The sequence below is a fragment of the Mirounga leonina genome, unplaced genomic scaffold (assembly GCF_011800145.1).
Source record: "Mirounga leonina isolate KUSES-001 unplaced genomic scaffold, KU_Mleo_1.0 Mir_176, whole genome shotgun sequence".
In the NCBI taxonomy this organism is placed as follows: domain Eukaryota; kingdom Metazoa; phylum Chordata; class Mammalia; order Carnivora; family Phocidae; genus Mirounga; species Mirounga leonina.
Genome location: NW_023270454.1, coordinates 10503821 through 10531021, shown reverse-complemented (window position 1 = coordinate 10531021; position 27201 = coordinate 10503821). Strand labels below are relative to the sequence as shown.

General features: G+C 40.7%; 1 protein-coding gene across 4 annotated transcripts in view; it reads left to right on the top strand.

Moving 5' to 3' along the window:
• PINX1 (PIN2 (TERF1) interacting telomerase inhibitor 1) overlaps positions 1–27201 on the top strand; it is a 118198-nt gene that overhangs the window by 10516 nt on the left and 80481 nt on the right. The window contains exons 1-4 of one of the 4 annotated variants that reach the window (XM_035022661.1): positions 13422–13564; positions 19709–19818; positions 21512–21604; positions 23103–23181. In XM_035022661.1, coding sequence (XP_034878552.1) covers positions 13546–13564; positions 19709–19818; positions 21512–21604; positions 23103–23181 — 301 coding nt within the window. In that variant the 5' untranslated portion in view covers positions 13422–13545. Of the gene's footprint in view, positions 1–13421; positions 13597–13673; positions 14052–19708; positions 19819–21511; positions 21605–23102; positions 23182–27201 lie in introns of those variants that run through there. The other 3 variants (XM_035022664.1, XM_035022662.1, XM_035022665.1) reach the window with 3 other exon arrangements.

Here is a 27201-nt window from a genome sequence, read left to right as displayed (position 1 = left end):
TGATAGGAAGTATAAACAGAGGAAGAGTCTCAGGCCAGCCCTGCTGCCAGGGAGCCAGAAGGCATTTCTGGACCAGGATCAATAGAGCCTTCCTTTCGCAAGGCTCTTGGCTCACTGATACATTCTCCTGACAGCGTAGCAAAATAGACTCCCCACCCTCCACCCCCCCACCAGGGAATGGGTAGATAAATCTCAGCAAGACATCATACCAAGCCCCCATTTCTGGTGTCTTGGATCTGAGAATGGGAAGGTGCTTCTCAAACTGTGTTCCTCATGTGGCTGGAGGCAGGCTTTGGCAGGACTGCGGGAGACACCCCTCCAGGGAAGGGATGAGTCTTCCATTCTTTGGGTAATAGCCACTGGATTGGCACATTCGGGGAGTTTATATTAGACGCAACTTCCCTGATAACTGACAAAAACAGACTCCCTGGACTGTGTCGGTCTTCTTCAGGAGAAATATCCCCAAAGGCTGGTGGAGGAAGGGTGGAGCAGGGCCCAGAGTGAAGTTCCATGGCAGAATTAGCTTTAAATAAATGAGAAAACCAAGCTATTTCCGTCAGCCTGCTTCCAGACTCCCGTATCTCAACTGCCACAACATACAGTTCTATGGAAATTCAGAATGCTCTTTGAAATGTTTACAGTTTGGGGCGCCTGGGTGGCTCAGTTGGTTAAGCGACTGCCTTCGGCTCAGGTCATGATCCTGGAGTCCTGGGATTGAGTCCCACATCAGGCTCCCTGCTCAGCAGGGAGTCTGCTTCTCCCTCTGACCCTCCCCTCCTCATGCTCTCTCTATCTCATTCTCTCTCTCAAATAAATAAATAAAATCTTTAAAAAAAAAAAAGAAAGAAATGTTTACAGTTTGGTTTTGGTGGCAGTGGTGGTGGTGGGTGTTTTTGTTTTTTGTTTTTGTTTTTGTAATAGAAGTCATCCAGAGCACATGATATCTTACTTCTGCTTTATGCCATTTTAGGCTTATCTGTCTTCACTAGTGAATAATTGATTTGAAGGTAAAATCTGGTATGTTGGCTTAAAACTTCCATGGTTCTAACTTGCTTGCTACTGTATAGGACAATTTTACTTTTTAAAGACTTGACTTTTGTGGGTATACATAGCTGGTACACAAATTGTAGAAAACTTGAGACATTTAGAAAGTATTAGGAATCTCTGCTTCCAGCCATAATGGAGTAACAGGGACTGGATCTATCCATTCATCTAGAACAACGCAAAACTGGACAAAAGATACAAAACACTGGTTTTCAGACATTGAACGGTAGGCAGTGAAGAACTGTGCCTATGCCCCCCCCCCCGCCCCGAGAGATGGGACATAAAGGATGTGAGTCCTCTGATTGACCTTGTTTCCTGCCTGGAGAGAGTTTCCAGGCTGCACATGGTGGGGGGAGGGGGCAACAGAACCCAGAGGTCTCACAGAGCTGAGGAGACACAGATCAAGGTAGTGAGAATCCACAGGGCTGTGTTTGGAGAAAAGATAACTATACCAAGGGCTCCAATACCATCAGCGGGAACGCCTCCAGTCTTCCAGTGAGCATTGAGCAAGGGACCCATGTACAGAAATGACTTGGAAGGAACTACCCAAGAAAAACAGGCAGAAAAATCCCCAGAGCTGATGCAGAGCCAAGAATAACCTGTGTTTCCTGAGCAGGAAGAACTCCAAACACATGGAGCATTAAATAGAATCCTCAGAAGAGTCTTACCTCAGTCATGGGACCAGATTACACCTAAACTAAAGGACTGGTGGGCGTCCATCTAAGAAAAATTAAAAGAAAGTCTTGAAAAGATCAAATTGTTCCCAAAAAACCTAACCTACCCCAGAACGAAATATTTAAAGGAATACAAATCCTCCAACACCCAATAATATAACACAGAATTCTTGTCATGGCATAAAAAAGTCATCTGGTTTATGAAGAAGCTGGAACATAGGAACCATAACCAGGAGAAAACCTTAAAAAGCATTTGGAAGATCAAAAAATAACAATAAACTTAACAAGAAATGACCTTAATGATGCAGGTATTATTGCCTTTTAGGCTTTTATTCAGTACATTAAGCTTTTATTAATTAATTAATTAATAATTAGAGAGAGAGAGGGAGAAAGGGAGAGAGAATCTGAAGCAGACTCCACACTGAGCACAGAGCGACTGAGCCACCCAGGTGCCCCTTGGTACATATTTTTTAAATTACTGAAATTATGGGGCACCTGGGTGGCTCAATCAGTTAAGTGTCTGCCTTTGGCTCAGTTCATGATCCCAGGAGCCCCATGTCGGGCTCTCTGCTCAGTGGGGAGCCTGCTTCTCCTTCTTCTTCTCTCTGCTGCTCCCCCTGCTTGTGCTCTGTCTCTGTCAAATAAATAAATAAAATCTTAAAAAAACTTACTGAAATTACATCAACTATGGATGACCAGATGTGGGTATAACTTGGTAAGCATTTCCCCATGTGTGTTATTTTTTTTTCCTTTTTTCTTTTTTTTTTTGGTGATAAGAACCAACACTCATTTGGGTTACCTCAAATAATAGGAAGTGTATTATGAGGAGACCACCAGGTAATAAGGAAAGAGGGTTCTCAGCTAAATTGACCAAGGGAGAAAAAAAAAGACAAATAATTGGACCTCGCAGGAAGTGAGGGAATGAGAATTGCTCAGAACCAGAGCAGCTCCAGCAGACCAACAGGAGCTATGAATATTCCCAATGATGCCCCACCTTAACAAGCCTCACCCCTCACCATCTCAGTATTCCTCCTTTGTGTGTCATCTTGCTGCGTCTGTTGTACAGAACGGTTTCTGGTCTGGATCATTCAAATCGCCTGACTTTCAACCAAATTGAGAACACTTTACATTAAGGGTTTGAGAACAGAGATGACAATGACCCTCATTCTCTTGGTTATGATCCCATGACAGGACCTTAGCATCATTAGGACATTCCTCTCACTCCCTCCATTCAGGAGGCTATGGCTGAAAGCAGAGGCAATGTGGGTGAGCCTTCTTCAGTCAAAACTTGCCTGTACTGTATATCCATCCAAGAAAACGTCAAATGTTGGGGTACGTATATCAGCATCATCTGAACAGAAAGGATACACGGACTACAGCAACTTCCTTCATGACCACAGGGCTCAACTTCCAGCTCTCGGCCATCAAGACGGGGCCATCCACGTCCAGCAAGTTTGTTCTAGTAGAAGCAGGGAATTGTTTTTCATGGGTCATTTCTCCATAAAACCCTGTAAAAGGAGTGAGGGTCTATTTACTATTGGATTTGTTACTCTACCTTATTTAGAGGTTGGTACAATATTATCTTTGAGTCCTTGTATTTATGTAAATGGAAAAATCCTCAGTATCTAATCTTAAACATTGTCAGTGTTGTTTTTTTGTCCCCAACATTCCATTATGAAAAATTTCCAGCATGAAGTGAAGCTGGAAGAATATTATAGTGAACATCCACTGAGATTTTACTACACTTCCTATGTCACACATTCACACATCTATCCTCTCTCTATCCATTAATCCCACCTATTTGGGGGGCATTTCAGAGTAAATTGCAGACATCAGAATATGTTCCCTTAAATAGTTCAGCATAAATGTTGTTACTTAAGTTTCAATGTTTGTTAACAGTTTTTTCCATGTATACACAAAAAACGTGCAAATCATAAGAGTACACCTCTGAGTTCCCCCCCAAAAAGGCATTGAACTGTGAGCCCAAATGGTTATCAAAATCTATGACACCATCATCACCCCTGAAAATTTCCTTGTGACCCTTCCCAGTCAATGTGTGCTCTGCTCTCCCAGAGACAACAGCTGTTCTGATTTTGTCACACCTAGATTTGTTTTGCCCTTCTAGAATTTCACATAAAATGGAATCGTAGAGTATATACTTCTTTCACTGAGAACCATGTTTTTGAGATTAATTCAGGGGACAGCAAATCTTCTCTTAATATTTTTAGGTAGTAACTTTTTTAGCCTTTGGGACCAGACAATCTCTTGAAACTACTCAACTCTGCTGATGTAGTCAGAAAACAGCCCAACAAAAGATAAACGAGTGGGAGTGGCTGTTCCAATAAAACTTTGTTTACAAACACAGGTAGCAGGCCCATAGGCCATGGTTTGCCAAGCCCATTAAATGTCACTGTGTGTGTGAGTAGTTTGTCTTCACTGCTGAGTAGTATTCCATTGTAGGAATGTGCCAATTTATTTATCCATTTGCCAGGTGCTTATCACAGGGGCCGCTTCTAGTTTTTAACTATTATGAATAAAGCCTCAATGAACAATCTTTTACAAGTGTTTTTGTAAAAATGTTTTCATTTCTCCTGAGTAAATACCTAGAATTAGAATTGCTGGGGCATAGGGTAGATTTATTTTTATTTTTATTCTAAATACATAGAAAATAAACAACAAAAAACAGCTACCAGGCGTCAGTGTGACTTTTACTTCTCTTTCACCAGGGAGAGATAATTATAACCACATTCTGTGAAGATTTCTTCTCTCATGAAACTTCTCTCCCTCTCCTGCCCTTTGCTTCCTTTCAAAGTGGGATCATCACAAACAAAACTTTAAAAACATACTTTGCATGCCTATCTCTACTACCTAGCTCCTTCTCTCTATTTCCTAGCCCAGACTGCCAGGAGGAAGACTGACTAGTGCAGCTGATCACCATCCTCCCATGCATGGCCAGCTTTTCACTGGCATAGACTAGTGGCGTGGCGTGGCTGCACACCTCATCAATTCAGCTCTGGCCTGGCGAAGTGGTTCAGAGGGTAGAGATGGGGCTTCTATAAAGGAAACAACCCAGGGCTCCCAGTCTTAGCTGAGCAGTGTCCTATAGTTAGGATGGTAAATGTGGCTGGCGTCTTAACTGACACATAACTATAGTGATTAATAATTCCCCTATTGTTGGGGACTTTCATTGTTTTCAATTTTTCATCTCACATCTTAGGCTGCAAAAGACACGTTAGGACACAAATATTTGCATGACATTGGTAACATTTCCTTCCAGACTCCCTAGAAGCCATATTACTGGGTATAAATATCTGACATCAGTGATTCTCCCACTTTGGCATCAACGTTATTTGCAGGGCTCCTAGTTTCTGTTTCGGGAGGGCTAGTGCGGGGGCATGAGAATTTGTATTTCTAACAAGTTTCCAGGTGATGCTGACCTGGGAAGAGGAATTTTTTTTCTTCTTCTGATGCTTTTACAGCACTTTGTGCCACTTGAAAATATTTAACACAATCTGCCTTGCCTTAGAGTTAAGTTTGCACGTATTCATTTCCTCCCTAGAATAGGAGCTCCATAGGTTCTGTATTGTTTATCTTTGTATGCACTAAAGTGCTAAGCAAGAATAGTGGGTTTAAAAAAAAAAAAAAGCAGCTTGTTATGTCCTTAATCTGCCACCTAATTTCCTTGTTATTGTCTCCTTGTGGTATTAATGCTATTCCAACTTCCCCCAATTTTATTTGCAGACACTTAAAACTAATTGCCACTTAAACTTTGGTTGCTTGTTTTGATTTCTGATAAGGAATAGCTGTAATTTTTCATGTCTGGATTTTACACCCCCTCTTGTCATTAAGTACCCTTGATCTGAATTTTCCTTGGGGTGGGTGATAGTGGAAGGAGGTTGTAAAGGAAGTTAGGATGGGTTCACTTAAACAGTGCCAAAAAGGCATAAATCGAGATCTTAAAATTAAATTTTACCATTAGCATCCTTGAAATCAAAATCAAAATGAGATGTTTGTGAAAGACCTGGAAAGTAGTAAAGCGCTCTCTAAATTATGGAATTTTTATTTTTTTAAAGATTTTATTTATTTATTTGAGAGAGAGAAAGTGAACACAGGTGGGGTGAGGGGCAGAGGGAGAAACAGACTCCCCACTGAGCAGGGAGCCCAATGCAGGGCTCGATCCCGGGACTCCAGGATCATGACCTGAGCCGAAGGCAGATGCTTAACCGACTGAGCCACCTGTGTGTCCCTAAATTATGGAATTTTTAATATAACACCCTAGGTCATATAATAAATAGAGGAGAGGAAAACACTTAGAAAGTAACTTGCCCAACTTTATCCCTGTCACAGTTCACACAGACAAAAATCAAACATACTTAGAACATTTGGACCAAAATGCAGAAACTAGAGGGTGGATAAACAGCACATTCAGACCAAAGTTAGGAGAGTCCCCATGAGTTTGTATCACAGGAACCAGAAAAAGTTCTTTTGACTCAGATTTGTGGTATTTCCACCCCCAACAGTACAAGGGTAAAATGTTTCAAACAAACTGGCCCTACCTGCCTCAGAACATCTTAAGTGAGAATCTTCCCCCCTGGTTTATTTCACACATATCCTACAATCTCCCTCTTCATCCAAGGTGTGTGAGATCCCAGAACCTCCCCTTTCATCCAAAGTTGTCATCTAGAAGAGGACCCACAACCCATTTTCAAGATTTTTGTTTGATATGCGGTCAATGCACCAAGGAAAGTACCTGTTTGCAATTACATATATGAAATGCTTACTATCCATTTTTAAAAATATTTATTTATTTATTTATTTATTTATTTTAGGGGGGAGGGACAGAGGAAGAGAGAGAATCTCCAGCAGACTCACCACTGAGCATGAAGCCCATTGTGGGGCTTGATCTCACAACCCTGAGATCATGAACTGAGATCATGACCTGAGCTGAAACCAAGAGTCAGCCACTCAACTGACTGAGCCACCCAGGAGCCCCGCTTACTATCCCTTTTCACAAAGTTTTCCCAGTCATCTCCTGATAGGATGAAACTTGTCCTCTCCTAGATTTCTCAAGAAAGGCTCATGGTTGTGGAATGTTTAAAACTGGTTTTCTATAGACTTGACACTTGAAGGATAACTAGGCTGGATATAAAATTCTTGATTCATATTCTCTTTCCTTGAGTTTCTTAAAAATTGTTGCTCCATGGTTGCCTTGCTTTCTACATTGATATTGAGAGGTCTGATGTTGACCTAATTCTTTTGCCCTTACTATTGTAAAAATTTAATTAGTTATTAACTTGTTTACATTTATTATTATTATTATTTTGCTTGGGGATTTTTCTCTTGAGAAAGTCTAATAATTTTGCTAGAATATGTCTTGGAGTTGATTGTTGTGGCTCAGTTTTCCCAGGTACTTGATAGACTTTTAAAATATGTAGAATCAGATCCTCTTATTTCTGGGAAATTTTCTTGGGTAATAGTTGTAAATGTTAATTCTGTTCTATTATTACGTTTTTCTTCTTCAGGAACTCCAATTTTATATATCTCTGTTGGATCTTCTTTGCCTCTCCTCCATTGTTCTTTTGTGTTTTTTTTTAAGATTTATTTATTTTAAGAGAGCGCACATGTACACAATCATGTGAGAGCGTGTGCAAGAAGGGGAGGAGCAGGAGGAGAGGAAGAGAATCTCAAGCAGACTCCCCACTGAGTGGGAGCCTGATGTGGGGCTCGATTCCATGACCCCTGAGATCACAACCGGAGCTGAAACCAAGCATCAGAAGCTCAGCTGACTGAACCATCCAGGCGCCCCTTCTCTCTTCCATTTCAACAGCTGACCCTGTTATTAAACTTCTTTCTTTATCTCATTTTCATTCTCTTAGTTATTTGGTTAGCTTTTTTTAATATATTTTCTTAACTTTTAATTTGAATATATTCCTTTGGCCACCTTGTAATTTTGTCCTCATTTCTGACATGGTTTTGCTGTTTTCCATTTCTTTCCTGTGTTCAATCAACTCTCATTTTATTTCTTCCTGTTTTGTTTTTGTTGTTTTTTTTTTTGTCTGTTTCTGTTAGTTGGAATTTCTGATTCAAGGTTTTGTCCCCTCCACATCACCAAATAATTAATTTGATGTGGAGTATTACCTATAGTTTTCTTCTGTTTTTGGTTGTTTTTGCAGGGGTAGATTTTCATCACCTGAAATGTTTCCATTCTCGCTTTCTGTTTTCTTCTTATAGAAGCCTTGTATAGATGAAGACTATTTTTGTTTATTAATTTCATGGACAGGCTCTTGGCTAAGGGGTAGTTTTTAAGACTCCTACTTCAAGACTGCCACTTGCTCTCAGTGTGGCAAAGTGCCCTTTAAAATGGTAGTTCTCCTTTTGGTGTGTGTGGAGGAGGAAACTAGGGAAGGAAATACGTGTTCCTTGATTTTTTCAAAATCTCTTTTGTTTTGCAGGACTCTAAATTCCCTCTTCCTACTCTTTTCTTTCCTTTCCTTTTCTTTTCTTTTTTTTATCACCTAGTCTCCAAAGGAGACTTTCAGAAGCAATGACATTGGTTCATTGCTACATAGAATCATCAGTATTGATACTTGATCTCTGGCTGCTTTCAACATTGTTGACCACTTCATCATTCTCTGAAATATTTCTCCCCTGCTTTTTCTCTTACCTCTGAAGCAGTTCCTTCCATCTCTCCTAAGGTCCCTCATTCTTCTCTTCTGGCTATTAAATGTTAGACTTCCTCAAAGCCTGGCCTTCTGCTGTTCTCATTCCACACTCCTTCTAGGTGCACACATCACTGTCCATGGCTTTATTTAACATCTATATTTGCATAATTCCCAATTTTTTTTTAAGATTTTATTTACTGAAAGAGAGAGGAGAGCATGAGCGGGGGGGGAGGGGGGTCAGAAGGAGAGGGAGAAGCAGACTCCCCGCTAAGTGGGGAGCCCAATGAGGGGCTCAATCCCAGGATCCTGAGACCATGACCTGAGCTGAAGGCAGACACTTAGCCAACTGAACCACCCAGGTGCCCCATGATTCCCAGTTTTCATCTCTAGCCCAAACCTGTCCCCTGAGCTCTAGACTCCTATGTCTAACTGATGATGCTCATACTCAAAGATACCTCAATCATATCATGTCTAAAACTGAGCTTTATTGTTACCTCCAAATACCACTGTTTCAGTTATAGAAATTTTGAGATTATTCTTGACAACTTTCTCTCAACTCCCAAATATCCAGGTTATCATCAATTCCTATTGACCTTACCTTCTAAAAGTCTCTTGAATCCAACAACTAATCATCACTTTGCCAACCACCTTCATTTCTCACCTTAACTACAATTGCCTGCTAATTGGACTCTCTATAAACACTTTTCCCCCTTCAGTCTGTTCTTTCCATACAACAGCCATAGGGACCTTTTAGAAACTATAATGTGTGTTACTCCCCTACTTAAAAATTCTTCAGTGGCTTCCCATAGCTCTTGAGACAAAGACCCAAATCCTTATTGTGACCCACAAGGCCTTATAAGAACTGGCCTCTTACTCAGTTCTGTAGCCTTACTTTACCTTGCTCTGCATTCAGCCATATCAAGTCCTGGAATAGGCTATGTTTTAATTCACTTCTCACTTCTCTTTTTTTTCCCCAAGGATGGTATATAAGATCACTTTATTTCACAGGGCAAAGGTTAGATAATACCCCCTGGACACTACGTAAAGCATTAGAAGCCAACTATACATATGTTCAGTACTGGCTAGAGAGCTGTTCCTCTTCTTCTAGAAGTGCTGCTTTTTATTGTGGCTTATGGTAACCATGCAACATGGAATGTTGGGAATAACCCTGGAATCCAGAGAATGACCCATGGAATCCAGGGAATGGCACTGGATGCCACATGGGGCAAGCTGTTTTGCCCAAACTCTTATCCCCCAAAACATACCCTCTTTAGCCAGTGAGGGCCTTTTATAAAAAGCCTTGTGGGTTTCATGAAGAGACTACTATGCATCATAGCTTTTGCCCAGCATCACCACAAAACTTGAACTATTTTGGTTAAATAGCCCTTTAAAAGCTGACAGAAGAAAAGAATATCTATTGTGAAACTGTCTAAATCCCCCAATTGCTAGTTCCACACAGTCAGATATGGTGATGATGCACATAGTTCTGGATTAATAATGAAAGCTTAAAAAGCAGAGAAAAGCTGAATGGACTTTGGCTGGCTGGCTCTCCCCTCAGGAGCGCTAAGCATCATCTCCTGGTGCCTTTCCTGACATGAGAGGGTTTTCACATCTTGGACAGCCTGATGTCATAGGTGACCATGTTGAAGTTGTCCCAGGCACAGAGCTTCTTCTCCAGCAGGTCATAGTCAACGATGCTGCTGTACGGCTCTTGAGTGGGACAGTCAGGGCCTTGCCGTGCCCCAGGCCTGTGGCATAAGCAAAGCTGAGAGTGGTGTCAGGTGATGAGTAGCTGTTGACGGTGTACAAGTGGTCACAGACGATGAAGACATTGGCCACTGACTGCTTATGGTTGTTAGTCTCCCCAGTTTGTTCAAGTTCCAGACTCTCTGGGTTCAGTTTGGAGAGGACAATTGTGCCTTTGGCCTCCTACGTGCTGTAGACTTCTCACTTCCTTGTGGAAGATTTCTTGAATTCTCCTAAGTTAACTCTCCTCTTATATTCTGTCCTAGCCTCATGTCTTTTTCTCTCCAGCATTTATCTCAGGTCTAATTTTATATTTATGTATGTGATTAATGTCTGTCTTCTCTGCAAACTCAATAAGGATAGGGGTCATGATGTTTTGTTCACCTTTGTAACTCCAGCAGTGAGCACACTGTCTGAAACAATAAATATCTGTTGAACTAATCATTCTAACCTCTGTTTCCTTTAAAATTATAACAATGCTTTATTGAGTACTGTATTGAGTACTTTCTATGTGCCAGATGCCATTTTAAGCACTTGACATGTATCATCTCATTATTCGTCTTAATAGAAGAAGGGGGAGGTAAAGTAATCTGCCCAAAATACACAGCAGGTTACCAAAGCTAGTAAGTGACAGAGCTAAAATTTGAACCCAGGAAGTCTGGCTTCAGAATCCAAGCTCTTAAATATTGTATTATATTCCCTTTAATGCCCATATCACTAACTTATGATTTTCTGATTAATTTTATGAGAGTCCTTCAGACCTGGAAATAATTTCCGTGATCATCCTTTTTTCATAGATTGGATGAATGATATCAAAAGGGGTGAATGACTTGTCCAAGATCATACTGCAAGCCGGTAGCAGAATTTAGACTCTATTATGTTTTCTGCTTTTTTTTGTTCCTGCATTGTATTGGCCTGGTGCCTCTTAGGAATGAGCTAAGTTTAACTGGCAAGATTCAGTTCTATTTCTTTTATAGATAAAAATTTTAGTGCTGTATCTGACATATAGTATAAAGATGTAGTACAACATATAAGAATTCCTTTTTGCAATTGTACAGAATGTGTAACTAGCTTTTATAATTGTATGTATGTGGAGTGGTAGGGGGTGGGGGATTAACTGCGATTTGCCAGAGCTAAAGAAAAGAAGTAGCAATCATCTGTCTCTGATCTTGGTCTTTGCTTGCCTGAAAGCAGGGGACTAGGTCAGACCCAAATCAGATCTCTGAACCTTCTAGGTTCAGGTCTTGGAAGTATATTGAAAGCATCTGTCAACCTTAACTAAAGGTGTTCTTCATACAGAACTTTTCTTGAAAAGAAGAAAAAAGTATATTTTAATCCCGAGTTCATTTATACCTTTGGTTGTTTGATGGCCTGCTGCACAAAGTAAGGTCTGTAGATCATCAGCACCCACATCCTTGGAAGCTTGTTAGAAATGCAGAATTTCTGGCCCTATCCCAGACCTGCTGAACCAGAAACTGCATCTTAATAAGATCCTCAGATGATTCACACGCACATTAAAGGTTGAGAAGCACTACTCTGAGAGGGTCTGCCAAGAAAGAGACTGAAGAATAAGACTGAATGTCATACTGAATCACCTTATTTTTAAAAGCACAGTATTCATTCCCAGCTGACAACTTAAAACATATAAATAGAATTCTACACATTTCTCTAAAATCCCACACTTGACAGTAGATAATCTTCATAGATTTTTCATAGGCACAAGAAATGCTGGAGTTGGAAAAAACCTAGGACACCATTAGTCTATCCTGCATTCACCCAAATGCAGAATACCTTCTATAGGATTCCTGTGTGGCCTCTGACTGAACATTTCCAGGAAAGGCAGCTCACCAAGTTACAAGGCACAACCATTCCTTGCCATTCACTGCCACACTTAACAATCTCAGTTTAGTTCTGACCATCTATCACCTGGAGATGGCAGCAGTGTTGCAAACTTGTCTCAATCTTTCTGACCATCCAAGAGACAAAACCGTCTTCCTACAATCATATACCAACAAATGGGGTGCTTGAAAATTTTGACTTTCTTTTCAATTCACTATTGTCCACACTTATGTAACTACCTTCTATTTTCTCTTGTCTCATCGGACAGATCAGCTAATTATCCAAAGACTTGGGTCATCCTGCCTTTCTAATTTTTTGCAAGTCCAACTCCCTACTTTAATCCTGTTCTCCGTGGCACAATTTATGGCTCCCTGACTTAGCTATAAAAATTCCATTAATTTTGCATCTCCTCACTCCGCCCAGCTCCCGGGTATTCACTAATAGTGGTAACTATTCTTTTGTCTTTTTCTGATTTTTATGAAACTAGAGAAGCTAACCTTGTTTGTCTAGACTCCTCGTTAAAGGGCAAATTCATCTAGAACAGGAATCTAGTCCTTTACACGGCGTTTCGTGGCACCTGGCTGCTTCCTTTATGTTCTACTTGTGGGGGCTAAGACTTCTATCTATACTATCACCTGAAGTTCACTGGAGAGTCAGTCACCTGTGAAGATGTTCTTCCTATCTGTCCAAGATTCTCACTGCCAGAATTTCATTAGAACTCCCCTGGAGACTGAGACACTTCAGTTAAAATTCACAGACGGCTATAGAGCCCATACCATACTCAACTTATTTTGCTAGGTGTTGGTATGGATAGAGAGATGATTCCGATAAAGGCAAAGTTCCAGAGTGCACGTTATAAAAGAAGGAACAAAACAACTTAGTCTTGTGAAGATATCATGTTAGAGACAAAATTTTTGCCACATTTAGTTATCTTCTTAATTTGGGACCCCATAGATAGATATCTACTTTACCCATTGCTCTATCTCAGGGGGTAGGGCACCATAGTGCAAGGTCTTCCCCTCCAGGTGAGTTTCTCAAACTCCTCGTACACACCGTTTTAAAACGCTGACGGCCCTAAGGGCTGTTGTTTACATGTCTCTTTCCTCATGAGACTGTGAGCTAACCGAAGGCAGAGTTCATGTTTTATTTCCAGAAAGCACCATGCTTGGCATTTAGTAATCAATACTGAGAATGATACCGGTAACCCTACTGAGCGCTTGCCCTGTGGCAGCCACTCTCAGAAACCAATCATTTAGTACAGGCACTTGCTCAAGCGAACGAACCCATACCCTTCTCTCCACCGGCTTTAGTTCCGCAGACCTCCGACCTCTTCCCCAGGGCGTCCGCGCTCCCTCACCTCCCGGAACTTCTTCGCCCCGCCCCCAGAACGTCCGCGTCCCGCCCCCTCGCCGCCACGTGGTCCAGGGCCGGTCGCACATCACTAACGTCACCAGCACGCGCCCTGGCCGCTGCTGTCCACCTGGTTTGCGAGTCCCGTGGTTCTAGCTTCTTCGCGACCCGATTGCTCGGTAGCCGCCACCGCTCAGGTCCGGAGACTCGCGGCGGCCCAGGCCCTCGACATGTCGATGCTGGCTGAGCGTGAGTGGAGGGCGCGAGGGTGAAGGTTCCAGGTGACGCGCCCGGCCGGACCGAGTGGCGCGGGGTGCGGGTCGCCGGCGCTCAACGGGGCGGGGGATGCCGGGGGACGGGGAAGCCCGGTTCGGCTCGCCCTGCCTGCCGCGGAGATTTCCCAGCCCAGCCTTCCCCAGAAGTTAGCTACCGGTCTACTAGTGAAAGAGACTGCGAGTGTAAACGTGGGACTCTTGTCCTTACGCTCAGGTCTGGGCACGCACGCGGTGGGTTCTAATGGGAGCCAGGACGCGGACCGGGCAAACCCTGAGCTGTTCTTTCACTTCGCCGGGCCTCAGCTTCGTCTGGTTAAAAAGAGGCGGTTGGGCCAGCAGAATCTCTTCAGGCAGTGAAATCCCGTTCTCGAAGATTTATTGAATCCAGAGAAAGAAAAGCAAGGGGTTTAGAAGCATCAAACACAAGAAGTTAACTTTTTTAGGGAATGCAGGACTAATGAGTGAGTCTAAGTAAGACTGACGGTTTGGACTTAGTTGAAATTGTTAACATTCTTGCATGACAGAAGTGTTGGCCGCAACGCCGCGCCCTGCTTTTTGCCTTTGACATTTATCTTCACTTTATGAAGTTCATTAATTCCCTCGCTCGGGAGAGGCGATTTGACTTCTGAGCGGTATTTGTAGCTATGCCTGCCACTAGGTGGCAGTCGTGCTTTGTCATGAAAAGCCGGCCCGGGACTTTTTGAGGTGCATAGTGAGCAACGAACAGAAACGGCTTAACAGGCCAATAGCAGCCACACAGGGATTCTATGAAATAAATGCTGTCAGCATTCTCTTATCTAAGTAGGTTGGAGAAAGGGAGCACAAACGCAAGGGGTAAGGCACCGTTCCAATTTTACGGGGGCTGAAATCCAGGTTCAGAGGAAAATAATTTGCCCCGAGTCGTTGAGCTAGAAAGTGACAAATTGATCTAGTTATCACTGTGTCTTTACCTTTTTGTCACTGGGCCAGCAGTTTCCTATTGTTTTTTAATAGGGACTTATAGAAAAGCATATGTTTTAGACTGTGACTATATGGGCTCTGTTTCTTCATTTGTGAAACTAGGACTGCTAGAATCTCTTCTGGTTTTAATTTCTCTGATGTATGCTTAATTCAGCATGCACATTGGCCCTGGCTCTGCTATTCATTTATGTCTCTTTCCATGATCAATTTCTGCGGGGCTATTAAAAAACTTACTATCTTCATTACTAGGTTGGCTTAAAAATCAATGAGATGGTGAACATGAAAACATTTCAGAGTATGAAATGCCTTTTATACAGGTGTGAAATGCTGTTTGTAGACATCAGTAATTCAAATTGCATGATTTCAGAGAATATTTTCAGTTCTTCTCTCCCTACCCTGACTCCAAATTTTCAAATCTTTGCCATGATAATATTGATACTTTGTGTTGTCTTTTAAAATAACTTGCTAAGTTTATGTCTTCGGCATCCCTTGTGATTAGATATTTAGGACTGGTGTTCTTATTTTTTTAAAGATTTATTTATTGAGAGAGAGAGAGAGCGCGGGGTTGGGTGGGGTGGTTAGGCAGAGGGAGAGGGAGAGAATCTCAAGCAGACTCCCCGCCGAGTATGGAGCAATATCTCTGGACCCTGAAATCATGACCTGAGCCAAAACCAAGAGTCAGATGCTCAACCGACTGAGCCACCCCGGCACCCCAGGACTGGTGTTCTTATTTTAGAAGTAAGAAAATAGGAGCAAAGAAAAGACCTAGTCTCATAATTTCAGTGCCTAGCAATTATTTTTTCTGAGAGTTTATAAAATTGGGGTAATTCTGTAGGTATAGTTTTGTTTTCTCCCCACTTAACATTAGTGAACATTTTCAATTCATTAAGCATGCTATTTCTTCTGTTTTCCCTTGCCATATGGACTATATTTTATTTTATTTTCGCCATAGGCACTTATCCTATTTTTAAAATCTAGTAGTTTTCTTTTTGTTTCTCAAAAATATTTTTATTTAGTATTTCTGTGATATCAAGTGTTATTTTCTTGGGACTTCCTTATGCAAGACAAGAAATCTAGCTTACATAAACCTCCCCCTATGTAAGACAAGGATTTAATTTATTGATCTCACTTCCCAGTCATTACATCATTTGGAGTTTTAGACCCGGATTTTTATCAAGTTATTACTTTTTTTTTTTTTTTAAGATTTTATTTATTTGACGGAGAGAGAGACAGCGAGAGAGGGAACACAAGAAGGGGGAATGGGAGAGGGAGAAGCAGGCTTCCCGCTGAGCAGGGAGCCTGATGTGGGGCTCGATCCCAGGACCCTGGGATCATGACCTGAGCTGAAGGCAGACACTCAACCCCTGAGCCACCCAGGTGCCCCTCAAGTTATTACTTTTTTTATAGATTCTTTCCTTTTTGAGATCAGTTTTTGATACTTCAATCATCATATGTGTAGTCAAATCACGCTATAGTTAATGGATTTTAATGATCATTGCATTAAGATATTATACTGCAGTTTCTTTAATGTTGAATATGTCTTGAATTTTTAAAAGGAATACATGGAATATCTCAAAGTATCCTTTGAAAAAGAAAAAAAAGACAAAACTTCTGTCCCTGACTCTTGGAACTCAACACACCTTTCAGAGTAAGCTGAATCCTGGCGTAAGCCAGGTGGTATTAGGCATGGAGTGATTGAAAAGTGAAGTCTCTTAAAGCTGTATATGGAGGGTTGTTTATTGGGGTTATCCTGAAAGTGTCCTGATGGAATCGACTACAGTTAGATCTTCAAATAGGAGTCCCTGCTAGAGGAACTAAGCAGTGATTCTGTAGATTCAGGGTGCTTTACTCTCACACTGCTGTTCCACATAGTGTCAGGCATCCCCAAGACCATCTCAGATTCAGTGATTTGCTTGGATTCAGGACATAGGACTCAGCAGAAAGTTGTACTCATGGCTAAGATTTATTACAGCTAAAAAATCAGCAAATGGAAAAGATACATGGAGCTAAGTCCAAGGGAAACCAGACACAAGCTTCCAGAGTCCTCCCTCAGTGGAGTCACACAGGACACGCTTAATTACCCCAGTATGAGTTGTGACAACGCTTGTGAAGTGTTGCAAACCAGGGAAGTTTGTTAGGAACTGGTGTCATGTTTACTGGGGGCTGGTCATGTAGGCAGGCTCTGCTTGGCATGTACCAAAATTCCAGACTCCCAGAAGGAAAGCCAGGTATTCAGTATAAACCATACTGTTTGTATAAACAGGCATGATGAGCCCTTCATGAATTCTGAGAATGCTGGGAACCGTCCTGAAACCCAAGTTCCCAGCCAGGGTGCCAACCTTGTAAGCAAGCCTTTTGAAGGATAGCAGTGAGGCCTACTATGTTCTGTTCTGCACATAGGGTTAGCAAAGCTGACGTCTAAGCACAGAGTAACTGCGGAATAAGAATATCAAAGCACTTGAACATAATAATAAAAAATAATAATAAATTAAAAAAAAATAGCAAAGCACATGTAAATGTTGATCCAGTATGAACAGACCAGTGACAGTCTTTTCCTTCCCCGATTTCCCAAACCTGGAAACTTCTCTAGCACTAGAGCCAGAGAGTGTTTCAAGGAAGTAGGGTTCTGAGCAAATAAATTTGGGAAACATGGCATGCCTGCTTTGCCCTAGAGGATCTACACATCTGCGTATTAACCATTCTGGGAAAGTCTCTAATATGGAACACTATTGAATTTTGTTTCACCCATTATTGCCCTTTTTTATTTTAATGGGAAGTGCCCCCCCCCCCCCCCCCCAATTTAATGTCCTCATTGGGGAAACCCTGTCCTACCCCATTGGTTGAGTTTACCTGACATTTCTGCAGGGAAGAGGAACTGACCTTTGGGATCTTTGGTATAAGCACTCTAGTCTGCTTTATAAACATACGTAACATAAACTGTTGGAGTTCTTATTGCAAAGGGTGGCCTCATTTATTCTGAAAAATGTCCCCTTTGTGTAAGCCCCATTGAGAACACCCTGGCAAGCACTACTGAATAGAGACATGAATTCTGACACACACCAGTAAGCAGCTTCACAGAGAGAACACTGGTTAACGAGGCTCATATCTGGCATGTTGTTCATTAGCAGAGGCAACATTATGCTGTATATTTGCTAAGATAGGTAAAGTAGTAACTTGGTCATGGTTAGCATTTTTAGGTTACCCTTCTCCTGTAAAACTATAGATTTGTTTTGCTTCATAAGTAGCCTTTTTCTACATGCTAGTAAAAGGTTCAATTATTTTTGCTACGATGTGTATAGTTTGGGTCTCTATTGATTTTACATGTAATACAGTGGGCCCTCTGACTTGAAGTTGTGTTACTTTTAAATTATGTTGTGAAGATGATCCAGCTGTGACATCTGTTACCCTATTGATCGCCAGGGTTGATTGGGCTGATCCGGCTGGCTAGGTCGGTGTCCCCTTCCTCACTGCTCCATGTGTGTCCCTCCCTAAGCCGTGTGCTAGGTCGAAGCTGTATGCTAGGTGGAAGAGGATGACCTTCCCCGATAGAGGAGGGATAAAGAGGGCCTTTCTTTGGTCAAGGGTATAAGAGTAGCTGTGCTCCCCTGCTAGAACCTCCAAACAAGCTCTCAAGGTCCATTTGTAGGAGGACGTGGGGTAGTCAAGCTTTTAAGACTCCAGACACATCTAAGTGGGGTTGCTGCACATGGCTGTCTGCCTTTCTTAAAGAAAGAAGGGAGAGAGGGAGGTAGGAAAAGAGGGAGGGAGAGAGGGAGGGAAGGAGGAAGGAAGGAAGGGAGAAAGAATGGACAGACTAAGTTACCAGGCTGTTGTTGATAGTGACATACTGTGCTTTGGTTGCTGCAGTAGGTGAGTAATAATGACACTTGACCTGCAAATTCCACAGTTTACTTTGGGGCTTCATGTTCTTGTTCTGTGAACTTTTGAGGTTCTGTATCTGTGCAGTAATCTTCCTTAAAACTACAGCGATAGGGGCACCTGGCGGCTCAGTCGGTTAAGCATCTGCCTTTGGCTTAGGTCATGATCCTGGAGTGCCTCTCTCTCTCTCATGCTCTCTCTCGATAAATAAAATCTTAAAAAAAAACCTACAGTGACAAATTTGAGTTCCTAATGATCAGTTATTGATATGCATTTTAAAAATACTTAAGAGATTCAAAGCAGTTCCCTTAAATATGTTCCTTCCTATCTTCCTTTCCTCTTGTCTCCTTTTTTGCTTTCTTTTCTCCATTTCACTCATACACCCATACACATAGTGCCTGCTATGAGTACAGTGTTTTCTACTTCTTGCAATGAAACATAAAAAAGAATAACACACAAATATGAGCCATAAGTTGATGATGGTCTAATAGAAAACATCAGAGATGGATATAAATAGCCACAATACAGAAGAATGTGAGTTAAATGCCAGAAAAGAAGCAGATAATTTATACTGGAAGTTCAGAAAAGGGATCATGTGGCTTTAGGGCATTTGAATGACAAGGGATGGTATCACGAATATCTGTAGACCATGTGTGTGGAGGGTATGGTTGACTCTCCCCAAGATCATAATGACTGGATTAAGAATATAAGCTTTGACGTCACCTGAACCTTGCTTTGTATGGAGGCTCTGATTTTTGCTTGGGGGCATTAGGCACATTTCTTTGTCTAAGCCTCAGATTTCCTCATCTGAAAAATGGTGATCAAAATATCCATCCTCATTGAGTCCCTGTGCAAACTGAATACAGTGCATGGATAGCATTTGGTACGTGCTGTCTGGCAAAGAAAGCTGCAGTGGTTGCTGCTTGTGGTGGTGGTGACACGCGTGTTGACAGGTGCTTTCAGATGCTGCCTTTCGCTGAGTGCTGAAGGCCAGCTGATGGCTTGTCGTGTATTTCTGTTTGTCACATATGGAGGGAACATTGTTATTCTAAGGCCAATTTGTATATTGAGAATATACAGTTATTGGGAAGACCAGGGTAAGTGATCCAATCTGATGATATTTCGTTGAATGCTGAATCCAGTATCTGTAGCTAATAAAACATATTGTTTGTCACATTTTTTGCAAGTATATGTGTATGTATTAGGTTTTGTGTGTATTTGTGTTGTATTTTCCAGGTTTGAAAGATAGATTGCTGATGAAATACTTTGTCACTTCTAGGGCGGCGGAAGCAGAAGTGGGCTGTGGATCCAAGAAACACTGCGTGGAGCAATGACGATTCCAAATTTGGCCAGAGGATGCTAGAGAAGATGGGGTGGTCTAAAGGAAAGGTACGTTGGAGAAGAGCAAAAGAAATTGGAGCCATGCAAAAAGGCAAATCAGGAGGATGCATCTTTCTTCGGAGACTGGGAGAAATTTATGTTTTAGATCAATAAGTGATTCTGGAGAAAGAACTAAATTGTAATGATAAAGTTAGAATTGAACATAGATGTCAATTCTCTTTATCATTTAAACTGCCGTGATTGGCGTCTTTCATAAATTGTACCTTTTAATTAGCTGCACTTAGAATCATACTTAACCATCATTGTTCTATATTGCTAAGAGTAATACTTTGTTCCCCTTTATAGCTTAGAATACACATTTTTTCATTTTCCTCACACTCCATTTATTCCCAACTGAAATAGAATTTCTACTGATACCTTTGTATTTAAATGGTTCTTGTGAGGGTCTTTAATGACCTTGTTGACAAATCCAGTGGATCCTTTTTTGTTCTCACGTTACTCAGTCCCTTAGCAGCATTGGACATAATTGACTATTCTTGAAGTACTTCTGTCTCGGCTTCTACAATACTGCCCTCCTCTCTGTTTTTTCCTTCTCCCTCACTGGCCACTCCTAAATGTGTTGCTGGCTCTTCCTCCTCCAGGCTTTTGTGCTTTGGAGCTCCTCAGGGTTCTGGCCCAGGCTTTTTCTGTACTCTGCTCAGGTGAGCTCTTTCATTCTAGACCATGCTTGGAATTGTCTGAATTCTGAGGACTTTTCTACATCTGGTCCAGAAATGTCCTCTGAGCTCCACAGTTGTAAATTCACCAGCCTGCTTGGCATTTCTACTTGAGTAAGCATCTCAGGTTTATCATTTTTGTTATAAAACTCTTGATCCACCCCCTACCCTCCCCCACCCCCGCCAGTCTTTTCCTTCTCAAGTCTTCCCCGTTTTTGCAAATGGGCCTGCCTGGTTCCTGTACGTCTCTCACTTCTCGCTTCCCCAGTCATTACTCCTCTCCCCGCAGGGCCCCATCCTGGGCCACACATCGTCCTCATCTCTTGCCCTGATCACTGCTGCAGTCTCACAGCTGCTTCCCTCCCTCCTTTTCTACCTCTGGGCCGTTTGCCAAACAACAGCCACAGTACCTTTTAAAGTACAGAAATTAGATTGTGGCATTCCCTTGCATAGAAGTTCAGTGGTTTCCCATTGTTTTAAAAAATTAAATCCAAATTCCTACCATAATTTCCAAGGTCCTGTGAGGTCTGTCTCTTTTATATCATCTTATTTTCTCTTAGCGACCCTGGTTACCTTTAGTTTCTTCAGTCCCAACTTCCCTGGGACACCTTACACATGAGTGTTAATTGATGCAGGGGACTTGGTCTCCTCTCCCCACTTTCTCAGTGTTGTTTTATAAAATTATTTAATGGAGAGAGCCATAGAGTTGTAATATCTCTAATGGGCTTCCATTAGTTTGGTGGTAGTGCTCTGATTTCGAGCATCACAGAAAGGCCTGTTCTCGGTAGTGTTTACATGGGCCATGAAGTGAGTGTCAGATTGAAGAAGTAGCGTTCATTGTTACGAGTGTATTGGTATTACAGACATACTTTATAAGAATCCATTAGACTGTCCTCTTTGAGGGTAAGGATAGTGCCTCACTCCTGGATATTTAATAATTAATCGAACGGTTGATAAAGGAGGAAAGATGCGATCTGTCTTGATACTTGATAAAAATGCTAACTCTCTTTTGTTGATCTCCACAGGGTTTAGGGGCTCAGGAGCAAGGAGCCACAGATCATATTAAAGTTCAAGTTAAAAATAACCACCTGGGACTTGGAGCTACGATCAATAATGAAGTGAGCAACAGTGTGTCTACTGGGGGTTTTCTTTGCACAATTTGCTTTTTTATAAATATAAACACTTTAATCCAATCAAATTGATCAGTTTTCAACTATTCAAGTGTGTATCCTCCATGGTGTGGTTAACTAAAGAGCCCATAACTAAGCAGGCTCTTCATCACATCACATGCCTTCACCTTGCCTTGTTGTCCTTATGGGATTCTTTACTTGCTTATGTCTAAGAGATCCAAATTCGTTTTATTGCTAAACTTTGAAAAAAAATTCTTTTTATGGAATATTTATAATTTTGTACTCATTTCAGTACAGAAAGACATTTTCATCTTTACCTGTGTTCTGATATTTGCTTATGTTATTAAAAGTTGGTGGTGTTTAGTTTCAGAAAGAAACTAAGTTTTTTCTGCAAGAAAGTGGTGACCTTTATCTGTCCAGTTATCTGTTTCTGACTGTTGGTATTCAGTGGTTGAATTTATTCACATTTCCCCTTACATACTGATGCTTTGAGAGATAGATGTATGGATACACTTAATTTTTTAGGAGAAGCATTGCCCAGTAAACCTATTTAATATGCCTTAACCTTCAGCATTCTTAAAAAGTGTGTATGAGGCAAATTCCTACATTGATACCTTGCTTCCCATTGGTTCAGATTGTTTTGGAGATACCCATTCTCTTTTAAAGTCTGATTGTTTTTGTTATAATGAATGTATTAGCACCACCTTACGAGGGTGCTCACTGATCCAGGGAACTTGGGAGTCTTTCCTGCTCCCTTCCTCAGTGTTGTTTTATAAAATTGGGGTTGACGCGAGCAAATAGAATTGGGCAAAATATTTTCAGTGCAGAGGAGCAAAGAAGAGAGCCCTGAAGTCTGTCACTACTTTTTTCCCTTTGACCTACATAATATTCCCATGGTGGGAGAAAAATAATAATTTTATTTCCTTTATTTTAATATTTAGCACAGAGGTTGCCTATTGATAATTTGATTATAAGTGGACTGTTGATAAGTTATCCACATTTGAAATCAGGACTTAATCTTCCAAGAAGTCCATTTTTAAAAATTTTTTTAAATTTTGAATTTTTTTAAAAGATTTATTTATTTATGAGAAAGAGAGTGTGTGTGTGCACGGCAGGGCGGGTGGGTGCAGAGGGAGAGAGAGAGTCTCAAGCAGACTCCCCGCTGTGTGTGGAGCCCTTCACGGGGCTCAGTCTCACAATGCTGAGATCATGACCCAAGCTGAAATCAAGAGTTGGATGCTTAACCAGCTGAGCCACCCAAGCACCCCAAAGCCTATTTTTCATATTAATATAGATAAATTACATTTCAAATTTATATTATTTCTTCATTCAAATTTGTAACATAATATTTTGATGAAACATTTAAAATTTCACATTAACAACCAGATTCTAAATTCTAATTTCCTTGATTCTAAAATATATCTTACCTCAACCAGTGTATGTAAACAACAGGCTTGCCTTTAATTGCTTTTTTGGGTGTTTTCAGGATAACTGGATTGCTCATCAGGATGATTTTAACCAGCTTCTGGCTGAGCTGAACACTTGCCATGGGCAGGAAACAACAGGTAGGAAAAACCTTTGCTTTGTTATTCATTTGATTTATAGAAGACATAATGTCTTAATTTAAAACATTTTTATTAACTCTTTTTACTGTAAGCATAATATATCTGAAAGTTAATTGATTGAAGCTCTTATAAATAGTCCTTTCTGTATACATTTTAATGGTGCTCTCACCATTAAAAGCAAACACTTTTTTCCCAGTGTTTGAGAATGGCAAGATAAATCCGTTCAGTTTACAACCTCAAATAGTAAAGTGATCTTTCAGGGATCTTGAGTGTGACTAAAAACTTGTTTTTAAAATATAAAACAAGAAAAAAAAATACAAAGCAAGAAATACCGAGTGGGGCCACAAACCAGCAGCCAGCAAAGGCTTAATAGAAAAGCCTTTTTGGTACTGATTCTGCCTAGTGAAATTTATTGTGTTTTGAATATATGTCAGAAATTCAAAATGCTCAGGTATATAGTAAAATTTGTTACAAGGGCTCAGTACTAGAAATTGTATATCTAAGGCCTGGGAACTGGAAATGAAACAATTGAATATTGGGCATTCCATATTAAATTAACAGATAACACTGCTGAGGGGAAGGGCATGGATGGTGTAGGCCTCAAACTTTCGGGTCTTTGGTCTAATTTTAGAGGTTAAGGGACATTTTTGTCACATGGCTCTTTGGAAGGCAAGGACATAACTTCAGTTAATTGTGCTGGATATTCATTGATGAAATCTAGACTGTTAGCTCTTCTGCAAACAGATATTTAAAGAATAGTGGTAAAATATATATATAACATAAAGTTAACCGTCTTAACCATTTTTAAGTGTACAGAACAGTGACATTAAGTACATTCACACTGTTGTGCAACCACCAACACCATCCGTCCATAAAACCTTTCATCTTGTAAAACTGAAACTCTTTCCCCATTAAATACTAACTCCCCGTTCTTTCTCTCAAGCCTTGGCAGCCATTCTACTTTCAATCTCTGAATTTGACTACTCTTGATACCTCATATAAGTGGAATCATACAGTATCTGTCCTTTTATGTCTGGATTATTTTACTTAATGTTGTCAAGGTTCATCCATGTTGTACCATTTCCTTCCTTTTAAGGCTCAGTAGTATTTCATTGTATGTATAGACCACACTTTGTTTCTCATTCATCCTTCAGTGGACACTTGGGTTGTACTCCTTGGCTATTGTGAATAATGCTGCTGTGAACATGAATGTATAAATGTCTCTTCAAGTCCCTGCTTTCAGTTCTTTTGGGTATATATCTAGAAGTGGGATTGCTGAATCTCATGGTAATGAGATTCTATTTTTAAGTTTTTGAGGAACTGCCATAGTATTTTCTATAATGGCTACACCATTTTACATTCACACCAACGGTACTCAAGGCTTCCAGTTTCTCCATATTCTTGCCAACACTTGTTATTTTCTGGGTTTTTGATTTTATGCGGTTTGCTTTTGTTTTGTTTTGTTTTTGATAGCAGACATCCTGATGGGTGTGAGGCGATATCTCATTATGGTTTTGATTTGCATTTCCCTAGTGACTAGTTACGTTCAACATCTTTTCATATACTTGCTGGCTATTTCTGTCTTTGGAAAATTGTCTTCAATTCCTTTGCCCCTTTGAGAATTGGTTTTTTTGTTGTTGAGTTGTATTCTGCAAACATTTTTATAAGGAATTTCTTTCTGTTCCCCGTGCACAATATTTGGCTTGTAGTAAACTGTCAAAAGATGTTTGTTAAATTGAAGGAGGAAGAACTTTGTGGAATGAAATTAAAAAGTAGCCAAGTTCAGCAAACATTTGTTGAGCTGTGTGCTGGATCCGAGTTAGACGTGAGGATATGTAGCTATATGGGACAATCCCTGCTTAGGAGGGAGCTAGCAGGATATGCTGGTAATTGGTAAAATTATAGTGTGAATCCAACTCTGGGAAGATTTATTGCAGTGCTGCGTATGGGACTGAGCCCAAAAGCATGAAGAGAAAGGTGCTGTGTTTGTATTTTCCCTAATTCCTTCTTGTTGGAATCTGTAACTTGGACAGTTTTCCTTATCCGTGGGATAACTATTAGAACTATCCTAACAGTTCTATATAAAAAGATATATTGTCCTTAATATAAAAGATGCTAATTTGTTAGCCAGAGAAAAACGTAAGGAAAATGTTTTGTGAGAACACTACCTGGACTGGTGTTAGGAAATGCAGGATATATGCAGTAGTAAAACTCAAGGACCTTAGCCTTTACTAATTATAAAAAGAAACATCTTTGTATTCAGATTTCAGTTAAACTCAATAGAAACACAGATATGAATGTAAACGTGATCGTATAAGACTTGTAGGTTTTGACTGAAGAGTAATAGAGTGTCATGGCTTAGAGATGAACACCAGAGCCAGATTGCCTGGATTTGAATCCTGATTCTGATATCTCTACTTGTGTGACCTTGAGTAAATTACTAAACATCTCTGTCCCTTCCTTCTTGGTGAAAGGGAGTTAATAGTACCATCCTCAGAAGGTGATTGTAAAAATTAAATATATTGCTATAACTAAAGTACTTTGAACACTGCCTAATCTATGGTAAGTACTTAATAAGTATTAGCTGCTATAATCTTTATTATTGTTGTTATTTGTAGAGCTAGAACTGCAAAGTAGAATATTTCCTCTGAATATTTTTAGTAATTAGGATATAGTGCCATCAAGAAAGAGTGATACTTGTAGGTGGATGGATTTGGGCTTGATACTTAGGCTAGTCCTAGTTGTCATTAATGAAATCAAAGGCAATAATATACTTTCTCCCCAGATTAAAAAAATAGAATGCTCTTAAGATAATGAACATTATAAATAGCTGTACTTGTTGGCAGCAAGATATAAATAAAATTTGAGATCTTTATACGACTTATGGATGATCTCCAGTTATAGGGTAAGAAAAAAAAAAGGAAGTTGAAAAACCGTATGTACGGCATGCATTTGTAGAAAAATATAGAGAGGAAATGCATGTGTGTGTGGTTGGGTATACATCAGTGGTTTTCAACTGGGGGTGATTTTGGCAATGTCTGGAGACATTTTTGGTTGTCACAACTGGGGATGGGGGTGCTTTTGGCATCTAGTAGGTAGAGGCCAGAGAAGCTGTTTAATATCCTAAGGTGCGCAGGGATGGCCCCCAATGACACAGAATTATCTGGCACCAAATATCAGTGGTGCTGAAGTTGATACACACAGGGTAGCTCCAAAATATCTATTCTGTGTATATTTTATATGCATAAAATATACATATATATACCTAAAATATCTGCAGAAAAATGCCCAAGAAACTGGTAAGAGTAGTTGCGTCTAGGGAGGGAGCTGAGTGACGGAGGAAGAGGGTTTTTTATGTTTTTTTTTTTTTTAATTTATTTGACAGAGACACAGCAAGAGAGGGAACACAAGCAGAGGGAGAGGGAGAAGCAGGCTTCTCGCCGAGCAGGGAGCCCGATGCGGGGCTCGATCCCAGGACCCTGGGATCATGACCTGAGCCGGAGGCAGATGCTTAACAACTGAGCCACCCAGACACCTCGGGGAAGAGGGTTTTTACTGTAGTCCTTTTGTACTTTCATGACTGTACCACGTGTGTCATGTCCTACTCAAAAAATTGTTTTAAAGGTAATTCTTGAGCCCATTTACCTCCACTTCCTGAAGCTTCTGCTCTACTTTGCCATAAAACTCTAATTTTCTGTACAAATTGATTTTAGTTCTCCTATCCTCTCTTTTTAAAAACTTGTAACATGCCTTGAGCGAGTCTCAGATAGTCTGCTTAGTTGTTCTACCTCTCTTTTGCCTCTTCTAGAGTTGATGCTCAGCAGGGGTGGGGGGAGGAGGAGCCCCAAACATCAGACTCACTTCTCTGGATTTCCTTATCCCTAAGTGGGACTGTAATTCTCTGCTTTGCTCCACTGTAATGTCTTTGAGCCATCCCCCCTGTCCCCCCCAATATTTTGTTGTAGTTTTCTTGACAAGAGAGATTATTGAAATGAGCCAGTTCACTATTACTAGAAGCAA